Raw genomic sequence first — 27,888 nt, 5'->3', positions numbered from 1 at the left:
GATGGACGAGGAGATGAAGTCCCTAGAGGACAACCAGACCTTTACCCTGACTAAGTTACCAGAGGGCAGGAAGACAGTGGGAGGAAGGTGGGTATACTCGATTAAGGAGGACATTGACGGACACGACCAGTACAAAGCTAGGTTTGTAGCGAAAGGGTACAGTCAGAGAGCGGGAATAGATTATGGCGAGACATTCTCACCAACAGCAAATCTTACAAGTATACGGGTAGTGATGCAGAAGGCAGCTCAAGACGATTTGATCCTGCATCAAATGGACGTGAAAACAGCCTATCTGCACGCACCCATTGATCGAGATATCTACATGGAACAACCTGAAGGTTACGAAAAAGAGGGAGAGAAGCTAGTGTGTAAACTAGAGAAATCAATTTACGGCCTGAAGCAGTCGGGGCGTAATTGGAATGAGATGCTCCACACATGTCTTGTAGATGACGACTTCACTCAGAATCTGACTGACCAGTGCGTCTACACAAAAGAGTCTACAGAGGCAGGAGAGGTAATGGTAGTTATCTGGGTGGATGATCTTATCATTGCAGCCAGCAATACAGAGAGTCTTGAGAAAGTGAAGAACATGTTGTCTACCAGATTTAAAATGAAGGACCTGGGTAGGTTGAAGTATTTTCTGGGCATTGACTTCAGCCAGTCCGATGGCTGTGTAAAAATGTCGCAACAAAGATATGTTGAAAAGATACTGAAACGTTTCGACATGCAGGACTGCAGAACTAGAGAAACACCATGCGACCCAAAGTTAGACTACTCTGAAGACGCGTCTAAAATGTCTGATGTGAAGAAGTACAGAGAGGCTGTTGGCAGTCTCATTTACTTAACGACCTGTACACGTCCTGACATATGTTTTGTGGTGAGCAAGTTATCACAGCATTTTGCCGACCCTACAGATGAACATTGGGTTACGGTGAAACATGTTTTGCGTTATCTCAAGGGTACTGCAGACAAACAGCTTTGTTTCAGAAAGAGCAGAGAGGGTCTAGGTTTACAGGCATATAGTGACGCAGACTGGGCTGCGGACGCTAGCGACAGACGCAGTACCACAGGGTATTGTGTGTGTATGGGTAAAGACAGCTCCTTAGTCTCTTGGAAAACCAAGAAGCAACCCACGGTAGCATTATCCACATGCGAAGCCGAGTACATGGCCCTAGCTCTAACAATACAGGAGTGTATTTATTTGGAGCAATTACTGGGAGGTATAGATACCTATGTGTACAAGAAAACGGTCGTTTATGAGGACAACCAGGGGACAATTGCGCTTGCCAGAAACCCTGTATGTAGACAAAGATGTAAGCATGTGGACATTAAATATCACTTCATTAGGTCTACCATAAGGGAAGATAAGATGTCACTTGCCTACTGTCCCACAGACGACATGGTCGCTGATGTTATGACAAAGCCCGCATCCAGACTTAAGCTGAAGAACTTTGCAGGATTTATGTTTGGTGTGTAAAAATGTTGACTTCTGAATATGCCTTTTTGTTTGTTTTGTTTATGATGTAAAAGTTGTACATTATACATGTCATTCATAAGTGGGAGTGTTAAGAGTTGATAAATGTATGGATGCATGTAATTACAATTGTTCAAGGGGAGGCGCTGTTGCGCCTCATATGGCATGAAGTCACGTGACACCACTACCTTATAAGGGAGATGTTCGCTCTCTTCTTCTCTCGGTCTTACCTGACTCTCACGGAAGAGCAGCTTGTCCTAAAATAAACAATGCCGTGCATTGATGGCTGAAGAGACAAACGCCTGAACGTCCGTTCATTCCTAAGAATTAAGATTCCGCTGTGCAGGTAGGCAGAAGGTATAAGCCTACCTGTCAACAAATTCTCTGACATGACAAATAATTGACTTGGCGTGCTTTTATTTTGGAAGAAACAAAAGAGCGGAAGTGACGCCATTAATTGTAGGCGGAATTACCTCTTGTAACTTCCACCAATAGCATACTTGCTTGGTCAAATATGAAAATGGCGGCTCTCTGTAGTGAGTTTGGGGACCTGGTACAAATCAAGAAACATCTAATATCGGTGATATCGCTTTGTAAAGAAAGAGGACTTTTACACAGCGCCAAGTGGTGAGACGGACTGTGGCCAGTCTGCTATTAACTGCCTGTCTGTCTGCTCTGGTGCGATAATACCTGAGTGTTGACGCTTGTTACCAATCAGTTAACGTGAGCTAACGTTGTGTTAGCAGAGCTGTTGACAAGTCTCATTATAACAGTTTAGCTAAAGCTGATCAATACAGCAGCTAATCATACAACGCTACTAACGCCACCTTAGTTAAGAGCGTCGTAAATGAATACGGGAGTATCAACGTTAACGTGACATTATATCGTTAATGTTATTTATGAACCATTACTGGCCTAATTTGGTAGATGTTAATCGCTGCCGATTCAAAAATATGTAACATGATGAACGCTGCTGCACACAGTTTGAATACATAGAAAGTAACTTGGTGTTTTTGTTTGCTGGCTAACTTTCTGGGGTTTTATTTCAGGGCATCCGAATTGGCATTTGCTTTGGACCGTCTTCCCAAAGATGAATTACCGCCGTCGCATCCTTTTACTGAGGTTTGTGCACCGCCAGGGCTGAGGGTTTGTTTTGGGTTGAGTTAGCTTTCATTATATGATTTTTAATACATACCGTCCAGTTTCCACTTGAAGCAGATTCTTGGTTTAAACATAATTACATGTCCTGTTGTCTATCAGTATCACAAATGTACAATCTTTTTTTTCCACTTTTCAGCTCCAAATAATGTTGAGTGACTAATGTTATCGTCCCATAGCTTTCTTTCAATCCCAAAAAGTATATGATTACAAATGTGTTTCAATATTGTTGTTCATGAATTGTGTGTTCATTGGACAAAGCATCCTACCCCACAGCCCCCAATTTTAGGATGTCTTTCAGATACCTGAAAGTTTTATAAATAATAGGCTTAACAGATGTTGAATATTATGTATGTATATATGTATATCCTCTCTTTCTTTACAAAGCAACAAGCTGTTGATAACATTGATTCAATATTTATCCACCGAACATGTGATAGCAATCAGAAAAAGATGACTAATAATACAAAAATGCAGAAAATGGAATGGTTCTGCAGGCTTTTTTGCTGAGCACATTGAGGTGGGCATGTGTGTCATGTTTCAAGTATATTCAACTTACGTTGTGCGGGTTATGGCATTTCTAAAATTGCGTTTTTGTGTCTGAGTCATATTATTTTGAAAAGCACCTGGCACGAGCACATCATTTCCAGTTATTTAGCCAAGTTTCATGTTTCTCTTTTACCTTAAAACCCTACATTTGTACTTTTTTTTCCGAAGGCTTGCCTAAATATATGCCCTGAACAGTTGTGCGCTGTAGATTTTAGTAAAGGTCACAGGAGTATATAGTAACTTTGTTTTAAATATTCTACATATTCTACAGTGCACATGTTCATCGTAAATAAAGAACATATAGAATGGTGTGATCTGATTTATTTATGTTTTTCTAGGTCTGCAGTGCAAAGGAATAAGCTCAATCAGTTTTGATCTTTACAGGGGATTTGTATACAACAAGACAAATGAAGAGCAGCCCCCTTCATTCCTTTTATTGTTAATTGTTTGAATCCATCTCTCTGCTAAGGAAAAGTTGTACTGCCCCCTGGTGACAGTTTTATTTATGTAAAAAGCTAAATTGGTAATCATTTCTTCAGAAGTGGCCTTGACAATCACTACCATATAAAAGGACTTTTGTTTTTCACTGAGATTAATCATTTTATTTCATTAATGAAATTTACTTTATTAAGATGATCAGGAAGACTTTTCTCTTTTTCATTGTCTTTCACAAATACAGGAAGATGCACAGGACTTGGATGCACTTACACTGGCCAAGTCCTACTTTGACCTGAAAGAGTATGACCGAGCTGCATACTTTCTGAAGGGCTGCTGCAGTCAGAAAGCTTACTTCCTCTATATGTATTCTCGCTATCTGGTAAGATTCTGAAGATATTTTGCATGCTATCATCCTTTGAGTCTGGATTTCATGTCATGACAAAACTGCTTGTGTACCATTTTGAACGTGTCCTCCTCTCTCTTAAGTCAGGCGAGAAAAAGAAGGATGATGAGACCGTGGACAGTTTGGGTGAGGACTTGCCAGTTTGAACATTTCAACAGAACTAGAAGTATTTTTACCCTTGACACTAAACTTTTTTTTGTGTTTTTCCTTGTGGTACTAGGCCCTCTGGAGAAGGGTCAGGTGCGCAATGAGGCCCTGCGAGAACTGAGGGTTGAGCTCAGTAAGAAGCACACTGCAGGAGAGTTGGATGGGTTCACCTTATACCTGTAAGAACTTGTCCTCCAGCGTGTCCACACTTTTCTCAGATTATGCAGAGCAATATGATGGACTGCTCATAAACAGCCTACGTGTGTGTGTGTGTGTCCGTTTGTGGGAATACAGGTATGGGGTGGTGCTACGAAAGCTTGATCTGCTGAAGGAGTCGGTGGAGGTGTTTGTTGAAGCTATTCACGCACTTCCTCTTCACTGGGGAGCATGGCTCGAGCTCAGTAACCTTGTCACCAACATTGAAATGGTAAATACCTTTGTGTTAACATGCACACAACCCAGCCTCATGACCATTAAACTATACATGACAAAGACACTAAAAAAAAGCTACCTCAGGTAATTCTTTGGATGGAAATTATTACATTATTACAATCATGACCTTTTTTGATCTCTTGTTTTTTTCCCTCCCAGCTGAAGTCACTGTCTCTCCCAGACTGCTGGATTAAAGACTTCTTCATGGCCCACATGTACACAGAGCTGCAGATGATCAAAGAAGCGCTGCAGAAATACCAGAAACTCATTGAGGCTGGCTTTTCCAAGAGCACCTACATCATCTCACAGATTGCCGTCGCCTACCACAACATCAGAGGTAACATTTTTCTACCCTTTCACCAAGACTTTTGTCGCTCAGAAGAATATGATGGGGACAGGTTATCTTGAACAGTATCCATTAATTTCAGATATTGACCAAGCTTTGGCTCTCTTCAACGGGTTGAGGGAGCAGGATCCGTATCGCATCGACAACATGGACACATTCTCCAACCTGCTCTATGTCAAAGTGAGTTCACCTCACTTTTTTATCTTCATGCTTTTTATTTGACCAGTGTAAGTCAACTTTTCAGCAAAAGTGGGACCAGAACAGATTTGTGTTCTTGTGAAGACCAACAATGAATCCAAAATGTGTTACATTTTATTTTAATTTTTTTTCTATTGCTTCCACAGACCATGAAGCCAGAGTTGAGTTACTTGGCCCACAACCTGGTGGAGATCGACAAGTACAGAGTGGAGACTTGCTGTGTTATCGGTAAGAAGAGTCAATCTGATTAACATGAAAGGTGCTGTTTCATTTTTTCACTAATGGGACAATTGGTTGAAGGGTATTTGAAATACATTGTTACTTGTCATATATTGTTTGTATTATTGACCGGTTACATCTTCACAGGTGTATTCGCTCAACCATTTTAATTCATAGTTTAGACTTGTCCGCTTGTCAGATTTTAAAGTCAATGTTCCGAATTACAGTATTGTGAGTAAGACGTTACGCGTCCCATCCACAGGTAACTATTATAGTTTGCGCTCTCAGCATGAGAAGGCAGCGTTGTACTTCCAGCGGGCTCTCAAGCTGAACCCTCGATGCCTCGGTGCCTGGACCCTCATGGGCCATGAGTACATGGAAATGAAGAACACTTCAGCTGCCATCCAGGCCTACAGGTCAGACTGACGATGTCGTAGAATAGACCTTTAGTTTCATTGTGCTCAGAACAATTAAAGTCTGTGTGGAGGTTATTCAGCGGTGCGTAACATTAAAAGGTAAGCTGAGTCTGGTGGTTTTTGAGATGTTGAGGTTCAGGTGTCGGACCTTCTCCCTTTAAGCTTTTTACTAATTGTTCATTATTAGTCCTACTACGGTGGTGTTCTTGCCAGACCTTCCACAGCAGCGTGAAGGAGTCATAACAGCTGTATTGTTGCGTTGGGTTGTTTCTTTCTTTTTATGTGTATTCTTTCCATCAGGCATGCCATTGAAGTAAACAAGCGGGATTACCGTGCCTGGTATGGCCTCGGTCAGACATACGAGATCCTCAAGATGCCCTTTTACTGTTTGTACTATTATCGAAAGGCTCACCAGCTCAGGTATGGATTTTGAAAGCGAAAATAAAGATGTTTGATTCAGGTGTTACTAAGAATTAAAAATGTTTTTAAATATGCATGCTCGGAAACCAAATGCTCAATAGTCATTTTGTCATACAATGATTCTTGTAGGCCCAATGACTCGCGTATGTTGGTCGCACTGGGGGAAAGCTACGAAAAGCTGTCGCAGCAAGTGGAAGCCAAGAAGGTACGCAGGTGTGATTCCTGGTTTGTGTAATACATTCATTCAATTTTCTGGCTTGTTTCTGATATATATTGTTTTTTTACTCTAGTGTTACTGGAGAGCATACTCTGTTGGCGATGTAGAGAAAATGGCTCTGCTGAAATTGGCAAAGTAAGTGTCTCTTATTGTATCCTGAGGAGATACAAGTGAAGAAAATCAATAACAGATCTTGGGGTCTAAAAACTAATTTAGTTACTACTATAGAGTCACATTTTCTTTAACATTAAAGCACAAGTTGAAGATTGGATCAGCAGTTTTTTCCTCATTGTCATATGTCACCATGTTGATTTTGTCACCCAGAAATGGGGTCTAAATGTGAGTGTGCTCATTCCCTTGAAAGGCTCCATGAACAGCTGACTGAGTCGGATGATGCTGCCCAGTCTTACATGCTTTACATCAAAGACATTTTCTCTTGTGGGGTAAGCATTTTGAGGTATACATATGAAGAATACATATGAAGACTCCATATGACCATTTTTATAATACAACATTTCCTTTCTTTTTTATTACATACAACTACACTATGACATTATTTACGACGTTTTCTTACAGTTTTATAGCATATGACGTTAAATATCACCTAACTATGACGTAATCTCAATGGCATATTATGACTTTTTATAGGATATACATGTTAGCCCACTTTATTATCAATGTGACAATTCCTTCGTGCACAAAGCAACAGTTTTGCATTGTGTGGAAGAACTCGACTGGCCTGAACGGAGCCCTGACCTCAAATCCATGTCAGACCCAAGATCATTTAAGTCTTTCCAGAGCTGGAGACTGTTATAGCAGCATGTTAATGCCTATGGTTTGGAAATGAGATGTTCAACAAGCCAAAAAAATAAATATTATTCACGCGTCCACATGCTTGTATTGTATTTGTTTGCGAACGAAATCCATATCTGATCAAATCTTGATATCACAGGAACAACTGGAGCATGCGGAAGTGAGCACAGCCCTGCGTTACCTGGGTCAGTACTATTTCAAGAACAAGCTGTATGATGAGGCGTCCCTCTGCGCTCAGCGCTGTTGCGACCACAATGACGTAAGTGTGGCAACATAATGTGAGCACTGTGTTCTAGTTCCTGTCGTAGAGCGTAAGTTGAAGTAACACACTAACTGGTCTCTGTGGTCACTCTGCTCGTAGGCTCGCGAAGAGGGAAAGGCTCTATTGAGGCAGATTTCACAGGTCAGAGATCAGACTGAGACGCCATCGGCAGATCTGTTTGCTCCGCTCTCAAACAACAACACACCCGTCAGGAGGGTGTCTCCACTCAACCTCATCTCCTTCACACCCTGACACTCGCCTTCCTATTCGCTGGCTTTGAAATGGACAATTTGTGTATCCAACTGTTTGAGGGTCGACAGTGTTGGGAGGATTAACTTGTTGATGCATAGATTTGTAAATGACATTAAAATATCGTTTGTTTGTAAAATGTTCAATCCAGATTTTTGTCCAGGATAAAACCAGTTCTATGCTGCCTGAGGTAAAACCCCGCCGTGAACCAAATAAGGTTTTTAAGTAGATGTTTTAATACTCATGTACCTTTTTTGTAGAATCCAAAACTAGTTGTATTGAAGCACAAAGACAAGAAAAATTATTCAGAGCACAGACACTGCAATGCATCTTCTTTGCAGAGTGTAAATACACAGAACATGTAGACCAAAGACAGCATCATATTTTGACTTGCAGTCATGCGTTATCATTGCTGTACATGTAAATAGTTTAAATAAAGCGTATCGACAGTCTGTTTTTATCTATAATTTGTCCTGAAAATATAGCTATAGTGCCAAAACAATGTTTTTTAATAGATGTTATTGTGAAAATATAAAAGAATATTTACAGCAAAGCAGATGAATTACACTCTTGCACTATTTTTAACATAGTCCATCTCTTAGCCACTGAGCAGCTCTACAGATCAAGAGCACTTCAATCCCCTTAGCAGTGTACTGAAACCCTATTTAAAGCACGTTTGAACTGTTCTACCAGGAACATAGCAGTATTTAGTGTCAGATTTAAAATATAACTCAATGAACTCTAAAGAATACTCTAATAATAAATGAATGATCCCTCCTTTCAAGTAAAATTGGGACTACAAATTTGAAAATAGCCTCTTGGCTAATTCTGTTAATGTGCACTGTCCCGTAAAGAACTAACTGCATTGTCCTGCAGCTCTACATTCACTTTATTCAGATGTGAAGTGATGTCACTCAAAAACGCCAGGATATATGTTCATCTTCTAAAAAGAGAAGTGTGTGCAGGGACTTTATCTGTTATGAAAGACAACTGTTTCAGCTCTCTTTTCTACATCATTTTTGGACAGTGAATTATTTTGTTAGGACTCATATTTTTCTGAGCCTTCAATCCAGATGTGAGTTTGTATGTTTGATCTAAAGATGTGTGCTTTGTCCCGTAGTCATAGTAATGTATGCCATGAGAAAAGAAAAATACAGAGGTGAAGTCTGCCTTTCAGTTCTGAAATTGGCCCATAAATAACACATTTGTCAATTGAAATGGTCTCAAAAACAACTTGTTCACTTTTGACTATACCGTACATATTCTTTTCCGAAATAAAGTCCCATGGGTAAAGTAGAGGGACCCATATATAGTACGTCATAATAGTAGATATGTCAATAATATATAACAAAGGTTATTTAGTATGTCATCAAAACACTATATCAAAAACTGATAGAAAAGTAGTATAGTATGATAGTTATACTACACCAGTGTATGACTATAGGCACTACTTTTGATTTAAACTAACTTGTGACATGTTAAGGTGCACTATACTATGACTATTTTTTGGAATATAACGCCTTTTCATTAAATATTGGAAATAAAATGCTTCAGTGCTGACGTCATTGAAGACCACATCTTCATAGATTTTATTTGTAGAAAACAAATGTAGTCAAAGCAAAGGGATAAAGGCTGATTACACACACATGCACTATTCTCAACATACAGTCTCTTACATATACATCCATTAGTCACTGTGATCTAAAGCACCTTGACTCCTTAATTTGTAGTGTACTGAAACCCTTTTTAAAGCACGTTGCAACCGTTTTACTGGCATGAACAGTGAGGTAACTACACTGCAAAAAGTGAGTATATAAAATACTAAAAAGTTGCAAGCGAATAAAAACTTTTGTTTGCATAACATCAAAGAGAAAAAACTCCGACGGCCTCTCCAAAGCACTCAGTACTTCCCCCTGAGACTCCGGGGCGTGGGGGCAGGGCTGCGAGGAGGAGACTGCTGGCGAGAGCGCAGGATCCGCGAGTACGGGGTAACGTTGGCCTCCTCTACAGCGCGAGTGTTGTATTTACGGGTCGGGGTACGCGTTGGGAAGAGAGACTGGAAAAAGGGCCTTTTTTCTGGCAGCCGGTTCTCAGTGTCTTTTGCTGCAGTGACCGCACAGCCCCTCTTCTTGCAGGAACCTGTCGTGGTGGAGGCAACATGGCTCGAGGAGAGCAGCGGGGGCAGGACAGCCTGTGTCTGGGCCAGACTCTCTGCTTTCCGCCTCAAGTCAGCCTTTACAAGCATCATGCCATTCTGGAGGTCCAAAAGAATCTGGTCCTAAGAAGAAGTCAGTCATCAGGGTTAGACAAGACCACAGAGGGGGAAGTGAAGGATAAGGTGGGAGGTTGAGAGTGATGGTAAAGAAAGCCATAACGAAACTCGTGAACATGCTTTTGCACAGTAATCACCTGGTGCAGAAGTTAGAAAACTAGATTTAGTTTAAAAGCTGGTTGTGCATCAAGATTGTTAGAAAAGAGAGTAGAGGGAGAAAAAAACAAAGTGTTTTAAATTGATGATTGCACTTATACAGATCTTGCTGAGAGATACAGATAGTGAGTGTTTCCAGTGAGAGAAGATGTAATGACTGTCAAAACTCGGCTGGAACTGAAATTGTACACGCAGAGATAACAGTATCTGGGAGTCTTGATATGGTCAAGTACTTTAGTTTCAGCTGCTTTTACTTTACGTCGACAGCAAAGATTTCTTTTCAGTTTGAAAATTGTCCAATTAAAAATGATAAATGAAACTTGATGAATTTGTTAAAGTCTTGAATAACTAAACAACAAAATAATTAAGATTAACTTCAGAGCTGCATTATTTAAGTGAGCCTTCTATAGCCCTTCCTAAAAGAAAAAAATTGCACACTTTCCTCTACATATCTGTGGTTCTACCTGTTTGGCCAGTGTCTCCTTTGCAGCCGTTAGTGCCTGTCGCAGCTTCTCGCCTCCTGTGTTGCGACAGCAGGCTCGTTCACCTGACAGTAAATCTACCTCGAGCTTCTGCAAATCCAGGCGCAACTGACGCAGGTTCTGTTGGAAAATGCCAACATTTTAGTCTCCGAGGGTTAAGAGACTCGCAAAAGGGCAAAATCAATGTGCGGTAACTGACCCGTTGACCCTCCTCCAGCTTGCGGTCTGCAGCATTGGTGAGGGTGCCGGTTGAACCCGGCACTTCCAGCTGCATCTTCAGCTTCGTCAGCTCTGCACAGGCAAGCGGAACAAGACGGTCAAAACAATGTACAACATCGCGACATCAACACATCGTCAGGGCGGCGGTTCACTCACCTTGAGTCTTGGCGAGCAGCTCCGCGCGACACTGGCCGAGTTCAAGGTGCAGTCTGCCGCATTCTGCCTGACCAGTGAGGCGCTGAGAGCGTCGAGGCCCCTCAGAGTCTCCATGCGGGTCAGCCGCCTTGCTTTTGTCCAAAGCTGCAGACAGAGCTTCAATCTCCTGATCACGCTCCTAAAAGAAAACAATTAGAGAAATATATCTCAGCATGGGCACAACAACAGAATTACAAATATAACTAGAGTGTGGAAACACATTGCATTTGGGGAAAAATATAATTTGACCGAAGAGCAGATTTTAACAGATTATGGAGTATTCAAGGTCTGAAATGAGGTCATTTTAAAGCAGATGATTTTGCGCTCACCGTCAACTCCTGACTGTAGAATTTCTTCAAATGCTTTTGGACGTTAGTTATCTTGTCCTCGTACCTCTCTTCGATTAGAGTTCTCTCTGCCTCTAATGTCTCACTGTGGGGCAAGAATACAACTGATTCATTTCAAATACCGGCATTCATCATAGTTCTTTCATGTTTCAGCTGTTATGGGGTATATTTTTGAGGAAAAATAAAAAGGAATCGAAATCAAAAAATTCTAGCAAATTTGGTTCCAAGAGGATTGTTGGTTTCAGATCTAAAACATTGTAAGACATGCTTTGTAAGACACCCTTTAAGATGTTTTTTAAAGACCCTCTCTAGACATTTCAAAACCTCATCCCCGCTTTATGCTCTCACCGGGTTACATTAGCCTCACACTTCAACTTACATTGAAGATAGCACAAATAAACAGTGTTAGTTTTGTTTTAATACAAGATAATAAAGTTAGACTGGAGGTGAATAAAGCATGAGAATGACTTGACTGACTCAAGTCATAACCAAAGCATGATTTATTATAATGAATAATATCATTAATACAAACTATAATAGATAACTCTTCATAAGCATACTATGTCACTCTATTATATTTTTAACCAGGGTTTGACGACATTAACAACATTCTTAAAATGTGATAGTATAGAATGAATGTCAAAAAAGCTTGTGGCATAGGATGCCATAACAAAAAAACATTAAATGTCAGAGCATTGATATTTGTGTGAAATTGTTGTGAGATATAACAATGTGATATATATGTGGTATATGAATTGAGTTATTTTTGCAGTGACCTTGACCACCAAAATATAATTAGTTTATCCTTGAGTCAGAGTGGATATTTGGGATAAATTTTAAGAAATTTCCTCCAGGTGTTAGTGAGATGTCAGTCACGAGAATGGGATAAGCGGCATGAAAGTAATCATATAGTACAGCCTAAAAAGTAGCAGTATGCCATATGTACGCCATGTCACATAAAAAGTCCATGTATAGTATGCCATAAACAAAGTCTTTCTAATGTTTGCAATAAAATGTCAATGTTATCCTTGTAATACGTCATTCATATATTCACTTAAAAATGTAATTAAATGCTGCCTTGTTCGTATTAAATAGACAACATAAACAAAGCAAACACACACCTGAAGCCATCTTGCATCCCAGAAATGACCTCCATCATTTCAGAGACCACCTGCTCTCTCACATTTGCCTCAAGAACATCTTTCTCGTCCCGCTGGCGCTGCACTTCTCTCTTCAGCACATCAATAGCCTGCAGCAAAGCCTTAATAAAGCACAGTCAGCTATTAGGAACATTGGACAAGTGGTGGTTGAGATCTTTACGATATAAATTAGATAAAACACAATCGTTGAACGCCTTGATGGCAACATTTTATGACTGTTAAATATATTTATATATATAGTTTTGTAAAGGAAAGAAAACTGGGTATTGGAGTTGAATAAATATCTAACCATCACATATGATGTCAAGGGTGCTTACCTCAGTATTTAACATGGTGATATCTCCGTCTTCAACATCACTCTCATCCCCTTCCTCCTCCATCACTGAGCTGTCATTACCATTTGCTGTTGGCTCACGCAGAAGGGACAAGATGTAGGCCACTCTGGTCTTTGTGGACGGGCCATGGACCAGCTGAAATGATACGAGGGGTCTCTTATTCCTGCTTTTTCTTTGGTCTCACATGAAAGACTTAAATATCAGTCACAAAGTTGTACAAAACAAGATGTTTTTATTTTTTACTTGAGTAGCAATAGCGGAGAATTTGAGGGCTTGGAGAGTCTCGTCGTAGATCGAGGAACATGGGTTGATGTTGACCACCATGCTGGAAGTTCCTCTGCCACAGAAGAAACCCTGCAGTACCCGGGTCATTTTACTGTCCCTGAAGGGCACCACTTGAGGAGGTCGCAATCTGGGGATGTCATATGAAGTTAAAGCTCTTTCTCTAACAGATCATTCTAATAACATATGATAAAATAAATGTTTTGTATATGAAGCACTTGGCAACACTGCCTCACATGATAATAAACTATAGTATCATTGGATTGTGAATTGCAGAAAACAACATTACAAAAGCTGAGCAAGTACATATTTTACTACTAACACGTCAAGAGAGTTCGCCAATGGTGTCCTATCTCCCCAAGTTTAACACGTACTTGTTGTTCTGGTTGTGTCTCAGAGCAGCAATACAGCGTCCCAGTGTTAAAAGGGAGGTGTTGATGTTGTTGGCCTCCTTCATCCGCTCACCATTACGCTGCTCTTTACAGCGTTCAGACCCAGCCAGATCACAAACAGTCAATCTGGTGAGGAGAGAGTGCAAGAAGATGTTTTATTGCCAACTCAACGTATACTAAAATCAACCGAAGCTCAAATTTAAAGTCGGTAACTAAAGGTTAACTTACTCGCTGATGTGCGTGGTCTGGGCTGAATCCGTCTCTGGATGGACGTGCAGTACACGGATGGAGAAAATGCTGTGGCTGAGTAGGCGATACATTTATTATAAGAGATGCAACGAGTGTGCGTCAAACAGATTTATCAAAATATGGTAAAAGTTGAATGTGCTCCTACCTACGGCTGGAGTTTTGGTTGAGGTGAGTGCAGGCAAAGCTCTGGTTACGACGTCCAGCCTTCAGAATCCTCCAAGCTTCCTCGGCACTGCGGACCTGGATCCAGGCAAGGTCTGGAATAAAAAGTGAAAAAAGCAAAAGAATGTACACGGGAAATCGGCAGCAGCAACAATAAAACATGTTTTATGTACTACTGTATGTCTAGTAATAGTAAAAAAGCAAACACACCGTTTAAAGTATTTCATCATCTATGGCAGTGTATTCATATAGTGGTGTTTCACATGCACCCAAAGTAGCAGTCTACAGTTTATAACGTAATTTCCAGCTTAATTAAGTTTAACATACATCAGATGTGAGAAGCTGCAAACTGAGATTGAACTTCAGGAGGTTCTGCACACGCGCAGAAACAGCCTGTCTGTAAATGAGAAAGTGTTACCTTTCACATAAGGGTTGCCATGCTTGTCGTCACTGAGCCGCAGCGTGATCCTTTTTCTGGGCTGCAGGGAGGGCGAAGCGTCCAGTAGGTCGTAGAGGAACTCATTGTAGATCTCGTAGAAGGCCACCCAGACAGAAAACTGCACCCCTTCTGCCAGCTCATCTGCTCCACTGTGTGAAAGGCTGTCAGGCTCCAAACAAACACTGTCAGTGTCTGCAAAAGCAATGTATGGTGTTTTTATAAAAAAGGCAATAATGATTTGAATTAGAGATGTTAATAGTTAACCACCACGAGCAATTGTGACTTTTGTCAGTCTTACAGTTAATATATCGGATTACAATTTTGACTATTTGAGCTACACAGTCAAGACGCACCATGCCAAGCTCTGTGGCACTGAGTCTGGTGTGTGTACCAAACATCTGGACATGCACTAGATGTGTGTATCCAGTTGTTTTGCTCAAAGGGCAATTATTAGAGCAGGCGAGAAAGCAGAAACATTTGTATTCAAACTTTTCAATTCAAACTCAATGCATCATCTGATGAGTCTTTATAAAGACTGCCGATCACACAATTATGACAAATGGATATAGAGACAATTATGACAAATGGATGTATAGTACAAATTACATAATTGTGTTGTCTTGTACTATCTGTAGCTGGTCAGCAATACCATATAAATTATCTATACTATCCACCCTTCAGAACTGCAACTGGCATTCAGCTAAACAATATGTAGAATGTATGCCGTTTAACATACTTCCACACCCAGTAAAAGTACTTGCATTTGCTCAAAACCATATTTGAAGAATGTGTGACACACTTTAAAATGTCTCAAATGTGTTTCCATTCGTAATTTACTGCCACCTTCTTACCTTCAAGCTGGGTGGCAATGTTACTTGTAGAGGAGAGTCCTCCAATGCCGCTGTCCCAGATCGAAGTGTTACCACCTCGACGAGAAGTCAGATTCTCATTCTGCAACAACAACAAAGGGACATAAGTTCATGTCTGTGTGCAAGAAGTCATTCCAATATTTCAAATTATTTATGAGTAAACCATGATAGCCCAATAGACAAAAGATTTTTTTTTGTAAAATATATTTTTACACTACTTTCTTGGTTTTTAGTGTCAATTTGCTTTCCACAAAGAGGTACACAGACATATTTGGAGATAAAAAGCATGTTATATCAGTAGCACACTTATGGCAAGTCATGAAAATCTAGCTGGACATACCCCTTTAAGCAAAGAGTTTCTGCGGATTTCCTCCACCCTGATCTCTCCGGAGTTGAGCTGTCTCACATCCTGATTCATGACAGGCTTCAGGTCCATGGCACCATAGAGGCGACCCTGCAGTTTCCTGAACAGAGATACCAAAGCCCGGGGCAGGAGGCCGGCCTCTAGACCGCTGCCTGCAGGTCAAAGTTTGAGACTTTATATTTGCATTCTAGGCAATTAATTGTCCACACAAGCATTGAGAATGTGATATCTGCATCTTCAATCATTCAACAGAGCTGCAAACACAACATATTAACTAAACCAGAGCTTTATACTTCAGTGTTTTACCTTGTATAGTATAAGTCTTTCCAGAATTGGTGACACCATAAGTGTAGAGGAGCCGGTTTTCTCCTTGAAGCACATCTTTCACCATCTTCTTCATTGTGCACTCATAAAACTGTTGCTGTGTGGTCTCTGGCCCAAAAATCTATGGAAGATGGGTGATGACAAAACATCAGTATGTGGCTTCTCCGCCCCCCAAAAAATAGAAATATTAACAAAAAGGCAAAATGTTTCTGCAATAGCCAGATTTCAGCTAGTTTTTCTTTAAGGAATTCTTTACTTCAGGATACTCCTTGTTGTTATTGTTTATTACTGACTTTGATTGTATGTCCTTGATTGGCAATACTTTAGCATTTAACAAAATACACAAGCGTGACTCTACCTTCGAGAAACTAAACTTGTGCATGCTCTGGGTGATGCCCCTCTCTGCGGTCCTCATGTTCTGAGATTCTTTTGGAGCTTTGAGCAGGAGTGTCTCTTCATCTTGGACAGCCACACAACCCTAAAAGAAGAGTGAACGTTGAGTACAAAGGTGTACTAAATAACTACATACTAATAAATGCATGGAAACAACCCACAGAATCAAAGTCTTACCTGTTCTTCTTCCCTCTGACTCTCGGTCTCAGTAAGTGGCCGGATGCGCAGAAAGACCTTCACCCTCTCTCTGTCCCCTTCGTCACAACTCCCTTGTCTCGCCACTGCAGGTTTCACTGCTAGTTTCTAGAGACACAAATTTAAAAACATCTTTATGTTTTGTTGCTTATATTAAATCATTTAAAACCTTAAGAAAAACATCTGCAAGTCAATGTTTCAAAACATTTAAAAAAAGGTTTTTGAATGTGTTTTTGTTTCATCTTGGAGATACTCACTGGGTCTGAAATGGAAGGACGGGTGTCCAGCCCGGGGGAAATGACAGAGAGCTCAGGTAGACGTGGTCTAGACAGGCCTCCATGCTCTGCTGCCGTCGACTCCAATACAGCCATTTCCTCGTCCTCATCAAGGGTATATCCAGACGGGGAGGACAAAGTCAGCGCCATGCTTACCTGTTGCAAAAGGAAAACTTGTAATGAGTGGGAAGTTGTAGTGAAACAATTACAATTCTGTTTAAAACCTGACATGTAATGTGTCCTTCTGTATTTATTATTATGTTTAGAATGTATCAGGATATAATATAAATTTAAAAAAAATAGATTTTAATACTCAATAAGACCTGCCTAAGGACTCGCACACACAAAAAGTGAGTGTCCCCCACACCACTTATTCATTAAAATAAGGGTGTGTCATGAGACAAGAGTAGTATACAGACAGAAACTGACTGAACCTACTCAGCCAAACAGTTCAAATGTAAGGCTAGTCAAACAAGAAAATGATTTCACATGCAAGACCTGTCTTGACAAGTTTAGTACTGGTGCAGAAGTATGACATCATTAGTATCAATACTTTAAAAAAGCACTAGGCTTCTGTGCTGGTTCAACCAGCCTTCTTATGAACCCCAAACCACAATGGCAGTAAACAACAAAAGGCTTATTACTTTACTCTATTCAGAGTTAACGTAAACAAGACATGTGGTCAGACAACAGTATAAATGGCTAAGTATATGTCCTGGCACTCCTCGCAGAGAGAAAGATAAATAAACAGTTAAATTTATTTATATATATATATATAAATATAAATATATAAATAAATATAAATACATGTATATATATAAATAAATATAAATACATATATATATATAAATAAATATAAATACATATATATAAATAAATATAAATACATATATATATATATAAATACATATATATATATATAAATACATATATATATATATAAATACATATATATATATATAAATACATATATATATATATATATATATATATATATATATATATATATATATATATATATATATATATATATAATGTAGACAATGCAACATTTGGGGGTAACGTTCACTGGTATGGGAATGAGCAACATACTAACGCTAGCTAAATACAGGGAAGTTAACAACTAGCTAGCTTAACCTAACATTGCATTAATTTAACTTACCTCGAAATTGCGACGAGCGGCTGGATTCGAGTAAGATATATTATTAGCACGTTAAATGTCCTTACGTTTCCTAATATATCGGCCAAACTCAAGTTAGTTACTTGACAAAAAACCGGGGATACATTTGTATCAAACGCACATGAAAAGAGCCTATTGCTTCGTCTCGCTATCGAAATCCTGTTCTGAGTCGCAGCTGACTAATTTTACCCGACTGCGTTTGGATTTTGAACAATGCGCGTTCCCTCCGGAGCGAATCGCTGATTGGCTAAAGCTGGCGACGTCGTGCTCAACGCATCTGACGCGATGTCACGTCAACCGTGACGTCGTCGAAGCGGAAGTATTACAGCAAGATGGTTCTACTAGTTCACTTCCAACAAAACATTACGTGATCTTTCGTTTATAGAGAAGCTCTCTCGTTGGGACGTTACTGTCAGTCATCCGCAAACACTAACATCATGAATCAGTGGCGGCTGGTGGATTTTTTTTTTTGGTAGGGGCATTTTATACATTTCAGCAAACAAACCTGTATGATTCAATGCAAAAAAGGTATCACGCATTACTACTTTGCAGTAACATTTATTCCAACACTTTGACATAGTAAGGGCATGTTATTAATACTATATATATATATATATATATATATATATATATATATATATATATATATATATATATATATACATATATATTTCATGTTGCTACAAAGGTACACACATTGGGTTACTTACATATATAATAAATGACGACTGTCAAACAGCTCGTTTTGTGCTGTTCCAGACGTGCGTGGCTGTCTTGCTCCTCCAGGACTCAGGAGTCAGTCCCGTTATGTAAGGGCAGCTTAAAAGTCCACAAAACTTTGCACAATCAATTATTTTGGATAAAATGTGCCTGTTTTTATCCACCTCATTATGTTTCTTCAACGCAGTCCTGCATCTGTGGGTAGTGATGTTGACTTAGCTTGATATGCTAGTTTAGTAGCTTGACGGAGTTATCCATGTGTGTCCTCCTGGTGTTCTCACGTTTTCTTTTTTGAATTTTCTCAGCCAAAGTTCTTCTCTCAAACTGGTGTTGACGGAGAGATTATACCGAGTTAACGTTTGGTTAATGTTGGCCTTTCCGAAAGTCTTTTTTAGGGCGCCGATTGAATAAATTATCCATCGAGCCATGTCTATCATATATATCTTTGATCAGTGATTGGCTGAACTGCCTCTTCGATCCACCTTTCTTGGGCCAAATCGATCTATCGGGTATATATACCCGATAGATGTAATCGGGTATATCTTATCGCTCAAAAATACAAATACTGACAATTTGTATAATGTATTACTATTATTATTTTTATAATTAATAATTTTATAAATGTCCCTCTATTAACCGGCCGCCAAAATTACGTGTATTCAGACAAATTCTGACTCCTCAGGGTCTTAGATGTAATCCATACATACACATGCAACATCAAGAGTTTGGCCAGCAGATGTCGCATTTTTTTAACTTTTAATTCAAAAACCCTCTTTGAAATCAAATGCATTCAAATTGTGAACAGCAGTGTTTACCAAAGTATAAGCTAAGCGCCCCACTGAAACTGCAATTTACTAAACTAAGACCCCCTTTGCGAGTTCCTATTATGGTTATGACTATTATTATATTAGTAATAATAATAATATAATATGACATTTATTATATATTTCTATGAAGTAATGACCATACTTGGACATTGCAGCGATGCATAGTGCACTTTATACGCTGAGCAATATCATTATCATATTTTTGTGCAATACTGTTAAATCTTTTATATTTTGTGCCTTATTTTTATTTCTTTATTTACCTTAAGTTTGTTGTAAGTATATGTTTTAGGAGGACCGGGCAAAATAAGCATGTCATTGTATAGAATAGTCTGTCATCTGTGCATATTACAGTATGAATATGAGTTTTGAGTCTGTTTCCACTTTAAAATAAATGTCATGACGGAGGGACGAGAAAGTAGACGTAAAGACAGGAAGTGGACAACAGAGAAGTAAAATGTCATGTTTATTTCACATGCACAGAAATTGTTAGCCTACATTTTATATGATAATATAATACAAATATGTTAATCACTGGATAGGGAACACAGGCTAAATTAAGAATCCTGCAGTGGGCAAACAGTTGAGAAGCTCAACAATATGAATTCTGCCTCTAAATAATATGGCACACATGAAACAGAAAAAGGGATATATGTGAATTGTGAATAGCGTGACCATGTCACTCATGAAGAAACTGTAGGGAAGTGAAACACTGGAATTTCTTTGAAAAATGTCCAGATAACAAAATAATGAATTATACATTGCAAGGACCGTATTTAATAGCATCATACCTCTGAGGTATGAGCTGCATGTTGTGAGATGGCACCGAGACAACATATTTGAATAGTTGCTCTTAAACCTCAAACATTGCTCTGTTCTTTGCAAAATTGTACACACTCCCAGGCCTGTTATGTATCAATATCAAGACATGGAACAAAATTAATAAATGAAAACACAATATTGCATGGAGCCTCATTCAGGGATAAGGTCAGTGTGAATTATACACAAGTGTGTGACTGCAATTTTTAATCGCTATAAAAATCTAAATAAATCAAAATGAAAAAAACTTCTCCAGACATTCAACTTTTTAGACCGCAAGATACAAATAGATGTCAGAGGTTGTGACTGAAATGTGTATTATATTCTTACCTTATTTAACTTTCTGAATCCATGAACATGATATAACATTTCAGACATTACAGGCCATTTTTAAGAAATTAATGAAAGCATTTAGCTTTTCTCGATGACTCGCGAGCCTGTATCAGTAAACCTGCGTGTCACATTGTTTAGCCATCAAAGTCTTCTCCTGGTTCAAAGTTTTGCTCCATAGTGGTGGTGATGCTGTGAATACTGACGTGGTTGTGTGAATTTTGGAGCCTTTGTTTCTGCACACTGTGCTGAACACCATAACAGAAGTAGATGATTAAACCTGTTTGGAGAAAAATTACATTTCCTATGATCATGTTTGTTATTTTGATGCCTGTGCACATTTTGCTTCAATAAAAATGTGTATTTCATAGTGATGTTGATTCACTTACCTATTGCCATCCAAACTGCATAGCGGATCCATGTGTCCGATCCAAGTTGAACCATAAGATAGACGTTGATAAAGGTGCTGAAAACAGGAAGCAATGGTACAAAAGGAACCTGGCCATATGAAAGAGCAGAATTAGTATGGTAATAATATCAAAGCAATACAAAACAACTTAACTTCACTGTTTAGAAGTACACAGTTGAAAGAAATCTGTGAAATGTGACTAGTTAAGTATTTATTTTATGTTGGGACTGATTATCTACATTTAGTAATTATGATTTCAGTAAAATGTTATGTATAGCTCTAAATGTACACTTTAAGATAGATGTGGCATACCATGAAAGCAGCTTTGGTTGTGTTCTGTGGTTGTCTCCAGATGATTAAAGTAATGAGGACTAGCATCAGTGAGATGATGGAGACACAGAGTAAACTCCACCACTCCAGGGCATGCAGGGAGTCCACACCCTGAGATATGACGAGGCTTAAGATGATAGCTAAAAAGACTGAGGAGAACAACGTAAGTCCCAATGATTATTAACAATGGAAATGTTTTACATGCTGTATAATATTTAAGGATGGAGCTGAGATCACTCACTCATAAAAACAGTGAAAAGAGACACATTCTTTGATGTCTGTGATGTGACTTGTGAGGGAGGAAATATAACTCCAGTAACTGTAAAGGGTTCTGCTTTGCTGAAGCTTGAATCCTCGCTGAGGTCTGTTTGGTACCTGTGAAAGTGAGGAAATATGAATAAAAATACCCAAAAATAATGTATTTCTTTGTTTTGTTTTAGCTGTGACTTAAACGTGGGATCTGTCGATTTTATTCCTGTTTCTTTGTTTTTCCTGGTTTAGATTAATTAATTGCTTTCATGGGTATAAAAGAGATCAATGTCATCTGATTTCATGATATTTTGTCATCATCAGTAAAGGTAATTACATGGAAGAAAAAATGCATTCTTAAAGTAGAAGCTGCAAAGTATCTGTCAGCTGGCATAAAGAACTAAAGTGTACTATTTGCTCAGCATTTTCCGCCCATGATACCAACATCACTCATACACATCACAAACAAACATGGTATTAAGATTAGAGGAATAATACAACACATATGTTCATTATCATGAATCTTACCTTAATATGAGGATACATATGGCCACAAGAGTGTAGGCAAAAAGGGTCCCAATCGACATCATGTCAACGAGCGCCTTCAGGTCAAACAATAATGCCATGATAGCTGAAAAGACATGAACGATAATGACAAGAGTAATCATTTTTTGTGTGCTCATTTCAGGTCATCATATTTCAACTCCAATGCTCCTTTTGATATGGCTTTAAAAAAAAAACATTCACCGAATATTTCCATTTAGATGTATAGAATAAGTGTAGTTTTCATAAACCATTGAACTACTGAGGTCAAAGGAGAGCATTTAAAAAAAAACTAAACAGGAGTAGACTAAATCTTTCAGAAACAAACATAGAAAAGCTTTAAATTATCATAATTAGTGTTGTCAGTTTTACCTGCTACAACCCCTGAAGCCAGAGTCGCTATAACAGGACTTTGTCTTTCACTCATTTTACTGAGAGGACTGAAGAGAAGTCCGTCTCTGGCCATGGCAAAGAGGACACGGGGCATCGGGAACATCGATCCTAGTAGGCTGTAAGAAAAGTTACTCATATTATTTGCTTTTGTTTTAATCCGTAATAGGGATTCCCCTTATTTTAATTTACAGGATGTACTGTATGTTAGCTAAGGAGAATGAAACAATCCGCTTGAAATTGAAAATGAGGTATATCCAAGTAATGATTGATTTGCAGAGTTGAATTGCTTTTCATACCTTGTTGACAGTGCACAAAGGGAACCCACAGACACAACATACTTTGCAGGGCCCCAGCCGATGTATGTAAAGGCCACAGGCAACGGGCTGTGAACACTGAGCAAATAGTACGGCATCATAAGAGTCAGGGCTGCGGACACACCAAAGTAAGCCAGGAAGCAGATGAGGAGGGACGCCACGATGCCGAGTGGGATCGACTTCTGAGGGTTTTTAACCTCCTCTCCTGAAGAAAATAACTCGTCATTACTATATATTGTAATAACTTATTGTTCTAACTCACACAGGCTCCACATTTGCCCGCTGAAATGAAAATAAGCGGAGCCGGCCTATCACGAAATGCCTACCTAAGTATGTACAATATTGTAACGTTTTATATAGTTATATGCCCTTGCATCCATTTTCAGTCTTGCACTACTACTGCATCCATGTTAGTTTACCTGTTGTGGCAATGCAGTCAAATCCAACAAATGCATAAAAGCATGTGGCCGCTCCTGCTAATGTTCCTTCGAAGCCAAAAGGGAAAAATCCGCCACTGCCATATATGCTTGTATCATTCAGTGACGTGCAGTTTCTGCAAAGAGCAGACATGTTGATGCTTGGTCATGCAATGATAATCGACAAACTGAATTATACATATTTCAAACTTACATTTAGCAAGAAAGGTCAACCATAGCAGCCTGAATATTACAGTCACTGTACAAAAAGTGAGACATATGGGTGTGGCACAGTAGGGTGTGGAAACACTTTTCTTTTTTTCATTATACAAAAAATAAAAGAACCCATACTCAAATCCATCTAGGAGAGACTCTTCACTGATGTACCAGTTTTTGATGTCCCCCTTAATGACTCCAGAGAGGATAACAAACAGTAACACCAGGACGTTAACTGCTGTAAAAACCTTATTTACAATAGCAGACTCTTTAACACCGAATGCAAGAACCCCTAGAAAAAGACAGAAAATATAAAGTTGGTCATGAATAAAATGAAAAATTATATACTCAATATGCATTAATATATATATATATATATATTATAAAATGTTATAATCTACTTTTATTTCCTTCAGCGTCCACATAATTACAATACAAAATGCCTACACTTGGTTAGAAGTCACAGGGGTTTAGATTATAACACTTGCCTGCCAGGAGCATTATGAGGCCAGCTGCAAAGAAGTCTGGGTAGGCGGCCAATCCAGGTAAATTCATTGCAGCTTGTTTGCCCAGAGAGTTGGCAATGGCATTTCCAATGAGCTCGTCAAAGGTCCCACTCCACGCTCTGGCAACACTTGACGTTCCTTCAAAACAATTTGTTTTAGATTTGAGGCTCATTTAAAAGTTTAGAAGAACAAAAGTATTTACAAGATACTTTTCCAAGATGACTAATAAACATCCACCGCATGGATGACATGTATTTCAGAGTGTGCCACTATTTTTTACCAATGACATAAGACAGCAACAAGTTCCAGCCAGTGATAAAAGCCCATATCTCTCCCACAGTCACATAGCTGTAGAGGTATGCAGAGCCGGTCTTGGGAACGCGAGCTCCAAATTCAGCATAGCAAAGTCCAGCAAAGACGGAGGCCACTGCTGCAATCAGGAAGGCGATTATGATACTGGGCCCGGCCACGGCTCTGGCCACTTCTCCCGACAGCACATACACACCGGCCCCCAGTGTGCTGCCGACCCCCAGTGCCACCAGGTCGAGGGTAGTCAGGCATCGCTTGAAGTTGGACACCTCTCCTTCAGGCTCCAGAGGTTTCCTACGCGACAGGCTCTGCAGGAATAGCAGTATCTTTGCACCAGACATCCTATTAATCAAGACAATATGTTTTATTGATCGCTCGAGATAAAGCAACTCAAAAATGGCTAGACAATTGCTTTAAAATAGCACAGATTGTAACTTTACATATACATTTAGTTTACAGTATTTAAAACATGGCACAAAAATTGACTCAATAACAAATTCTTGAGAAAATGTTAAATGTAAGCACATTTCCAAATCAAACATTCTACACAAATAAAACTATTTGTAATTAAAATCTTATCCTAATCCTCATTATGTATCTCATTATAGTCCATTTCATCAGAATTGCACTGCATTGCATTGCATTCAGCTTTTGATAAAAAAAATAAATATTGCAATAGTTCAAAACTGAAAAATTGTGAGAGACATACAGGACCAAAGTGATGACATTTACATGATTACATTTTCACAATGACATCATATGATTTTGCAGTTTGTGCTGTAAAATTGCTGTAATGTTTTTCAGCCAAGCAATTACTAGTAAGATGATCACCTTGTACATATATTCAATAACCTGCAAGCATAAATACAGACACTGGAAACAATGATGAGTTAACCTTACGTGTTAAAACCTTGCGAAACGGTTGCCTTAAAAAAATCGAGTAAAGGAATATATTACAGGCAAGTAAAGTTGACTATGTATTGTAAGTTGTACAAACAGGTTTCTTTAGTGTAGTATAACTACACTTGAGTTTAAGTAACTAAAAATATGGAGGAAGGATTATTTAAAACTTTACTCAATATCTACTTTTGACTAGTATAGCCTACTTTAAATCATTATTTCAAACAACTAAATTTCTTCAAGTGAAATATACTTTGTGTGTTTTCCAAACAACATATTTATTTATGTTGGGCTAACTAATGTTACATGTTTTGCCATTAAAATATATCAGTAATGTTTACTTGAACGGCAGTGTCATTTACTAGTTAAAACCTTGCAAACTAATTGCTTTAATAATAAAATTATTTCAAGTGAAATATACTTTGTGTGTATTACAAACAAAACTTCAGGCTGTGCAGTATACCGGTTCAACCAGTTCATAGCTCATCAGCAGGCAGCAAAATGTAATGTTTGCAGCTCACAGGTGAGGAAGCAGCGATCTGAGCTACTTATGTATCAGGGTTCTAACTTTAATCAGGGTTGAATTTTAGTCATGGTTAAAACTTTATAACAACAATTAATAAGCCACAACTTACGCTCTTTAACAGCGCAAAACTCCACGACACAACAGTTTGTGACACATTTGTGACAACAATTTACACTAATAATTGTACATTCATAAAATTACACCGCAAAACAGTATGCTGGGTACATGTTACCTTCCTGTTGCTGCAGCCTCTTGCAAACCGTCAACACATTTCTCCAGGTAGCAGTTGTTGGCTTTATAAACAGTAAATATGTCTCCTAACACGCACTGAACGTTTCAACACGACCTTATTTAACGTTGCTTCTGCAAAAAACTCAGTCATGCAGTGTTCATTTGGATGTATAATTTTCAGGTTATTTGACTAGCTCGGGGGATGAGTTGTCATCCCGTAACCACAAGGCAGGCTATTCGATCCCTGGTATTCCCTAGTTCACATGCTGAAATGTCTTATTGTTTCCCCCTCCCCCTCCTATTAATCAAAGCCGACTTTCTTGCCTCAGCTTCTGAGTCAGCTAGATCCATTGTGTCTTGAGCGTGCATGGACTGAATGTTGGCTTCAGCACATGCTTAGACACAAGCCGTTATTTGTCATTTAATGTAAGTCTGCACTACTATTACATTTTACCGTGCATTAGCACTAACAGTATTAAAAGTCCTTAATTATATAAAAGGAATTTAAAGTAGGTAGTCGCTCCATTACTGTAAATTTTATATTTTACTGTTCACATGATGTATCAATTGTTCATCACTAACTACATGTCGAGTCATTCGATAACATTTAATTTAAAAATTACATTTAGTTATCTAAAAAACTGAGATCATATCCAATAGATTACATGCCGATTCTTATCAGAAATTCATCCTTACCTTTCCAGCTGAATACCGCAGTTGTGTGACCGCACACTATCTGTGAGGATAAATCCATTCGCTGTGAACTCTTTTTGCTCAACATTTTTGACACATTATGTTACATTTCAGACATACTTGCCATTTCTGAAAAATACAGAGTATGAATGATTTTTTGTAGGGCACGTCTGCAATGTCAAACAATAACACACATTTGAGAAAGCATCGAGGCCTTTACTTGAATTTTGTAAATGAACAAATCAAACACACATTTTTAACTCACATTTTTTTCAATAAAACACAATTAAATAACAATAAAATCATGATTTGCATTAAAACATAAATTATACATGTCTTGATTGACACACAAAAAATTGACACTGTTGAGGAATAAGTATTGCTGTGACTTTGCTTTTATGAAGTACAAACATTACTCAAAGAAAAGATAACCCTTAAAACATGCATTTATTACTCATTATAGTTCATTTAAACTCAAAGTTAAAATGATATATACATTTTCAGATAAGTGATTTTATTTTATTCTAGGCAAAGACCAACAACAATGCCGGGCGAAAACATCACAGTTAAACAAAGCTGATTGACTTTTTTTTTACACTCTGTTTCAGTAAATTGCACTTTCTGAGTCAAGATCCTGAAACCTGTTGAAGTCTATAAGTCCTCAGTCCTCTTCCATCATGTCCAACAACTCCTTTTGTTGCTATTTTTTGTTGAAACAACTCTTTACTTGACTTTTATCATCATACTATCATTATCTTGACAAAGTGATACGTTTCAGTTTGAATTATAACATTGAACATTGAAATCTGGGTATCCCTTTGAGCACTTTGAAACAGCTAACTAATCCTTTGACTGAATCTTTATAACTGTGTTTGTGTTTGATCATCCACATGAGGACAGTGTTTCCAGCTCTGCTAATGCCTGTTCCGGAAACATTTGAGTATTTCTGAATCTCCTGCTGCTGTTCAAACACCTCTCACATGTTGTGGTCCAAATGTGCTTTTCTTTATCCAGTTAAACTCTATCACTGATGAAGAGATATGACCTTCTTCTAGCTGTGACAAAAAAAGAAACCTTGAGTAACGTTAGAGTGCAGACTTTTCATTCCATGTGCCCGATGTCTCGAGGA

General features: G+C 38.7%; 3 protein-coding genes across 4 annotated transcripts; 1 reads left to right on the top strand and 2 right to left on the bottom strand.

Moving 5' to 3' along the window:
- The first annotated feature begins 1,987 nt into the window (after positions 1-1,987).
- cdc23 (CDC23 (cell division cycle 23, yeast, homolog)) lies at positions 1,988-7,880 on the top strand. The gene is made up of 16 exons (XM_068600648.1): positions 1,988-2,101; positions 2,524-2,596; positions 3,861-3,998; positions 4,106-4,148; positions 4,243-4,348; positions 4,464-4,596; positions 4,761-4,938; positions 5,030-5,127; positions 5,292-5,373; positions 5,627-5,780; positions 6,081-6,200; positions 6,330-6,405; positions 6,491-6,552; positions 6,782-6,860; positions 7,370-7,489; positions 7,592-7,880. Exons 1-16 carry the CDS (start codon positions 1,989-1,991, stop codon positions 7,742-7,744), a joined length of 1,728 nt encoding a protein of 575 aa, XP_068456749.1. The 5' UTR covers position 1,988; the 3' UTR covers positions 7,745-7,880.
- A 1,418-nt stretch (positions 7,881-9,298) lies between these two features.
- Positions 9,299-18,214, bottom strand: kif20a (kinesin family member 20A). 2 transcript variants are annotated; one of them, XM_068600545.1, is made up of 20 exons: positions 18,014-18,214; positions 16,834-17,007; positions 16,559-16,684; positions 16,347-16,466; positions 15,971-16,109; positions 15,641-15,816; positions 15,283-15,382; positions 14,411-14,623; positions 13,976-14,087; positions 13,810-13,884; positions 13,564-13,707; positions 13,151-13,319; positions 12,890-13,042; positions 12,534-12,673; positions 11,395-11,497; positions 11,027-11,204; positions 10,851-10,942; positions 10,634-10,771; positions 10,151-10,188; positions 9,907-10,019 (listed from the first exon to the last, which is right to left on the bottom strand). In XM_068600545.1, the coding sequence occupies exons 2-19, from the start codon at positions 16,999-17,001 to the stop codon at positions 10,177-10,179; spliced, it is 2,358 nt and encodes a 785-aa protein (XP_068456646.1). In that variant the 5' UTR covers positions 17,002-17,007; positions 18,014-18,214; the 3' UTR covers positions 9,907-10,019; positions 10,151-10,176. The 2 variants fall into 2 exon arrangements, with proteins under 2 accessions (XP_068456645.1, XP_068456646.1); XM_068600544.1 differs by lacking the exon at positions 10,151-10,188 and having other exon boundaries at positions 9,299-10,019.
- Positions 18,215-20,861: 2,647 nt separating this feature from the next.
- Positions 20,862-24,750, bottom strand: zgc:175280 (cationic amino acid transporter 2 family protein). Its single transcript, XM_068600169.1, has 11 exons — positions 24,381-24,750; positions 24,083-24,238; positions 23,730-23,886; positions 23,382-23,515; positions 22,945-23,167; positions 22,628-22,764; positions 22,241-22,343; positions 21,705-21,838; positions 21,446-21,612; positions 21,114-21,222; positions 20,862-21,004 (listed from the first exon to the last, which is right to left on the bottom strand). The coding sequence occupies exons 1-11, from the start codon at positions 24,748-24,750 to the stop codon at positions 20,862-20,864; spliced, it is 1,833 nt and encodes a 610-aa protein (XP_068456270.1).
- Positions 24,751-27,888: the final 3,138 nt, after the last annotated feature.

This window comes from Clinocottus analis, unplaced genomic scaffold (genome assembly GCF_023055335.1).
Source record: "Clinocottus analis isolate CAN_PGR_092001 unplaced genomic scaffold, fCliAna1.0.p SCAF_5, whole genome shotgun sequence".
Classification (NCBI taxonomy): Eukaryota; Metazoa; Chordata; class Actinopteri; order Perciformes; family Cottidae; genus Clinocottus; species Clinocottus analis.
This window is presented reverse-complemented; position numbering and strand designations above follow the sequence as displayed.

Bases quoted from the DNA above. Each gene is read 5' to 3' on its own strand.
- cdc23 (XM_068600648.1), top strand. From the start codon at position 1,989: ATGAAAATGGCGGCTCTCTGTAGTGAGTTTGGGGACCTGGTACAAATC. The intron at 5,374-5,626 runs GTAAGAAGAGTC...TCCCATCCACAG, and splicing joins GGAGACTTGCTGTGTTATCG to GTAACTATTATAGTTTGCGC. The intron at 6,553-6,781 runs GTAAGTGTCTCT...TTCCCTTGAAAG, and splicing joins GCTCTGCTGAAATTGGCAAA to GCTCCATGAACAGCTGACTG.
- kif20a (XM_068600544.1), bottom strand. From the start codon at position 17,001: ATGGCGCTGACTTTGTCCTCCCCGTCTGGATATACCCTTGATGAGGAC. The intron at 14,624-15,282 runs GTAAGAAGGTGG...TTGCTTTTGCAG, and splicing joins CATTGCCACCCAGCTTGAAG to ACACTGACAGTGTTTGTTTG. The intron at 14,088-14,410 runs GTAACACTTTCT...TTTTTATTCCAG, and splicing joins TGGCAACCCTTATGTGAAAG to ACCTTGCCTGGATCCAGGTC.
- zgc:175280 (XM_068600169.1), bottom strand. From the start codon at position 24,750: ATGTCTGGTGCAAAGATACTGCTATTCCTGCAGAGCCTGTCGCGTAGG. The intron at 23,887-24,082 runs GCAAGTGTTATA...GTCTTTTTCTAG, and splicing joins CCTCATAATGCTCCTGGCAG to GGGTTCTTGCATTCGGTGTT. The intron at 23,516-23,729 runs GTATGGGTTCTT...TGCTCTTTGCAG, and splicing joins TCTCTCCTAGATGGATTTGA to AAACTGCACGTCACTGAATG.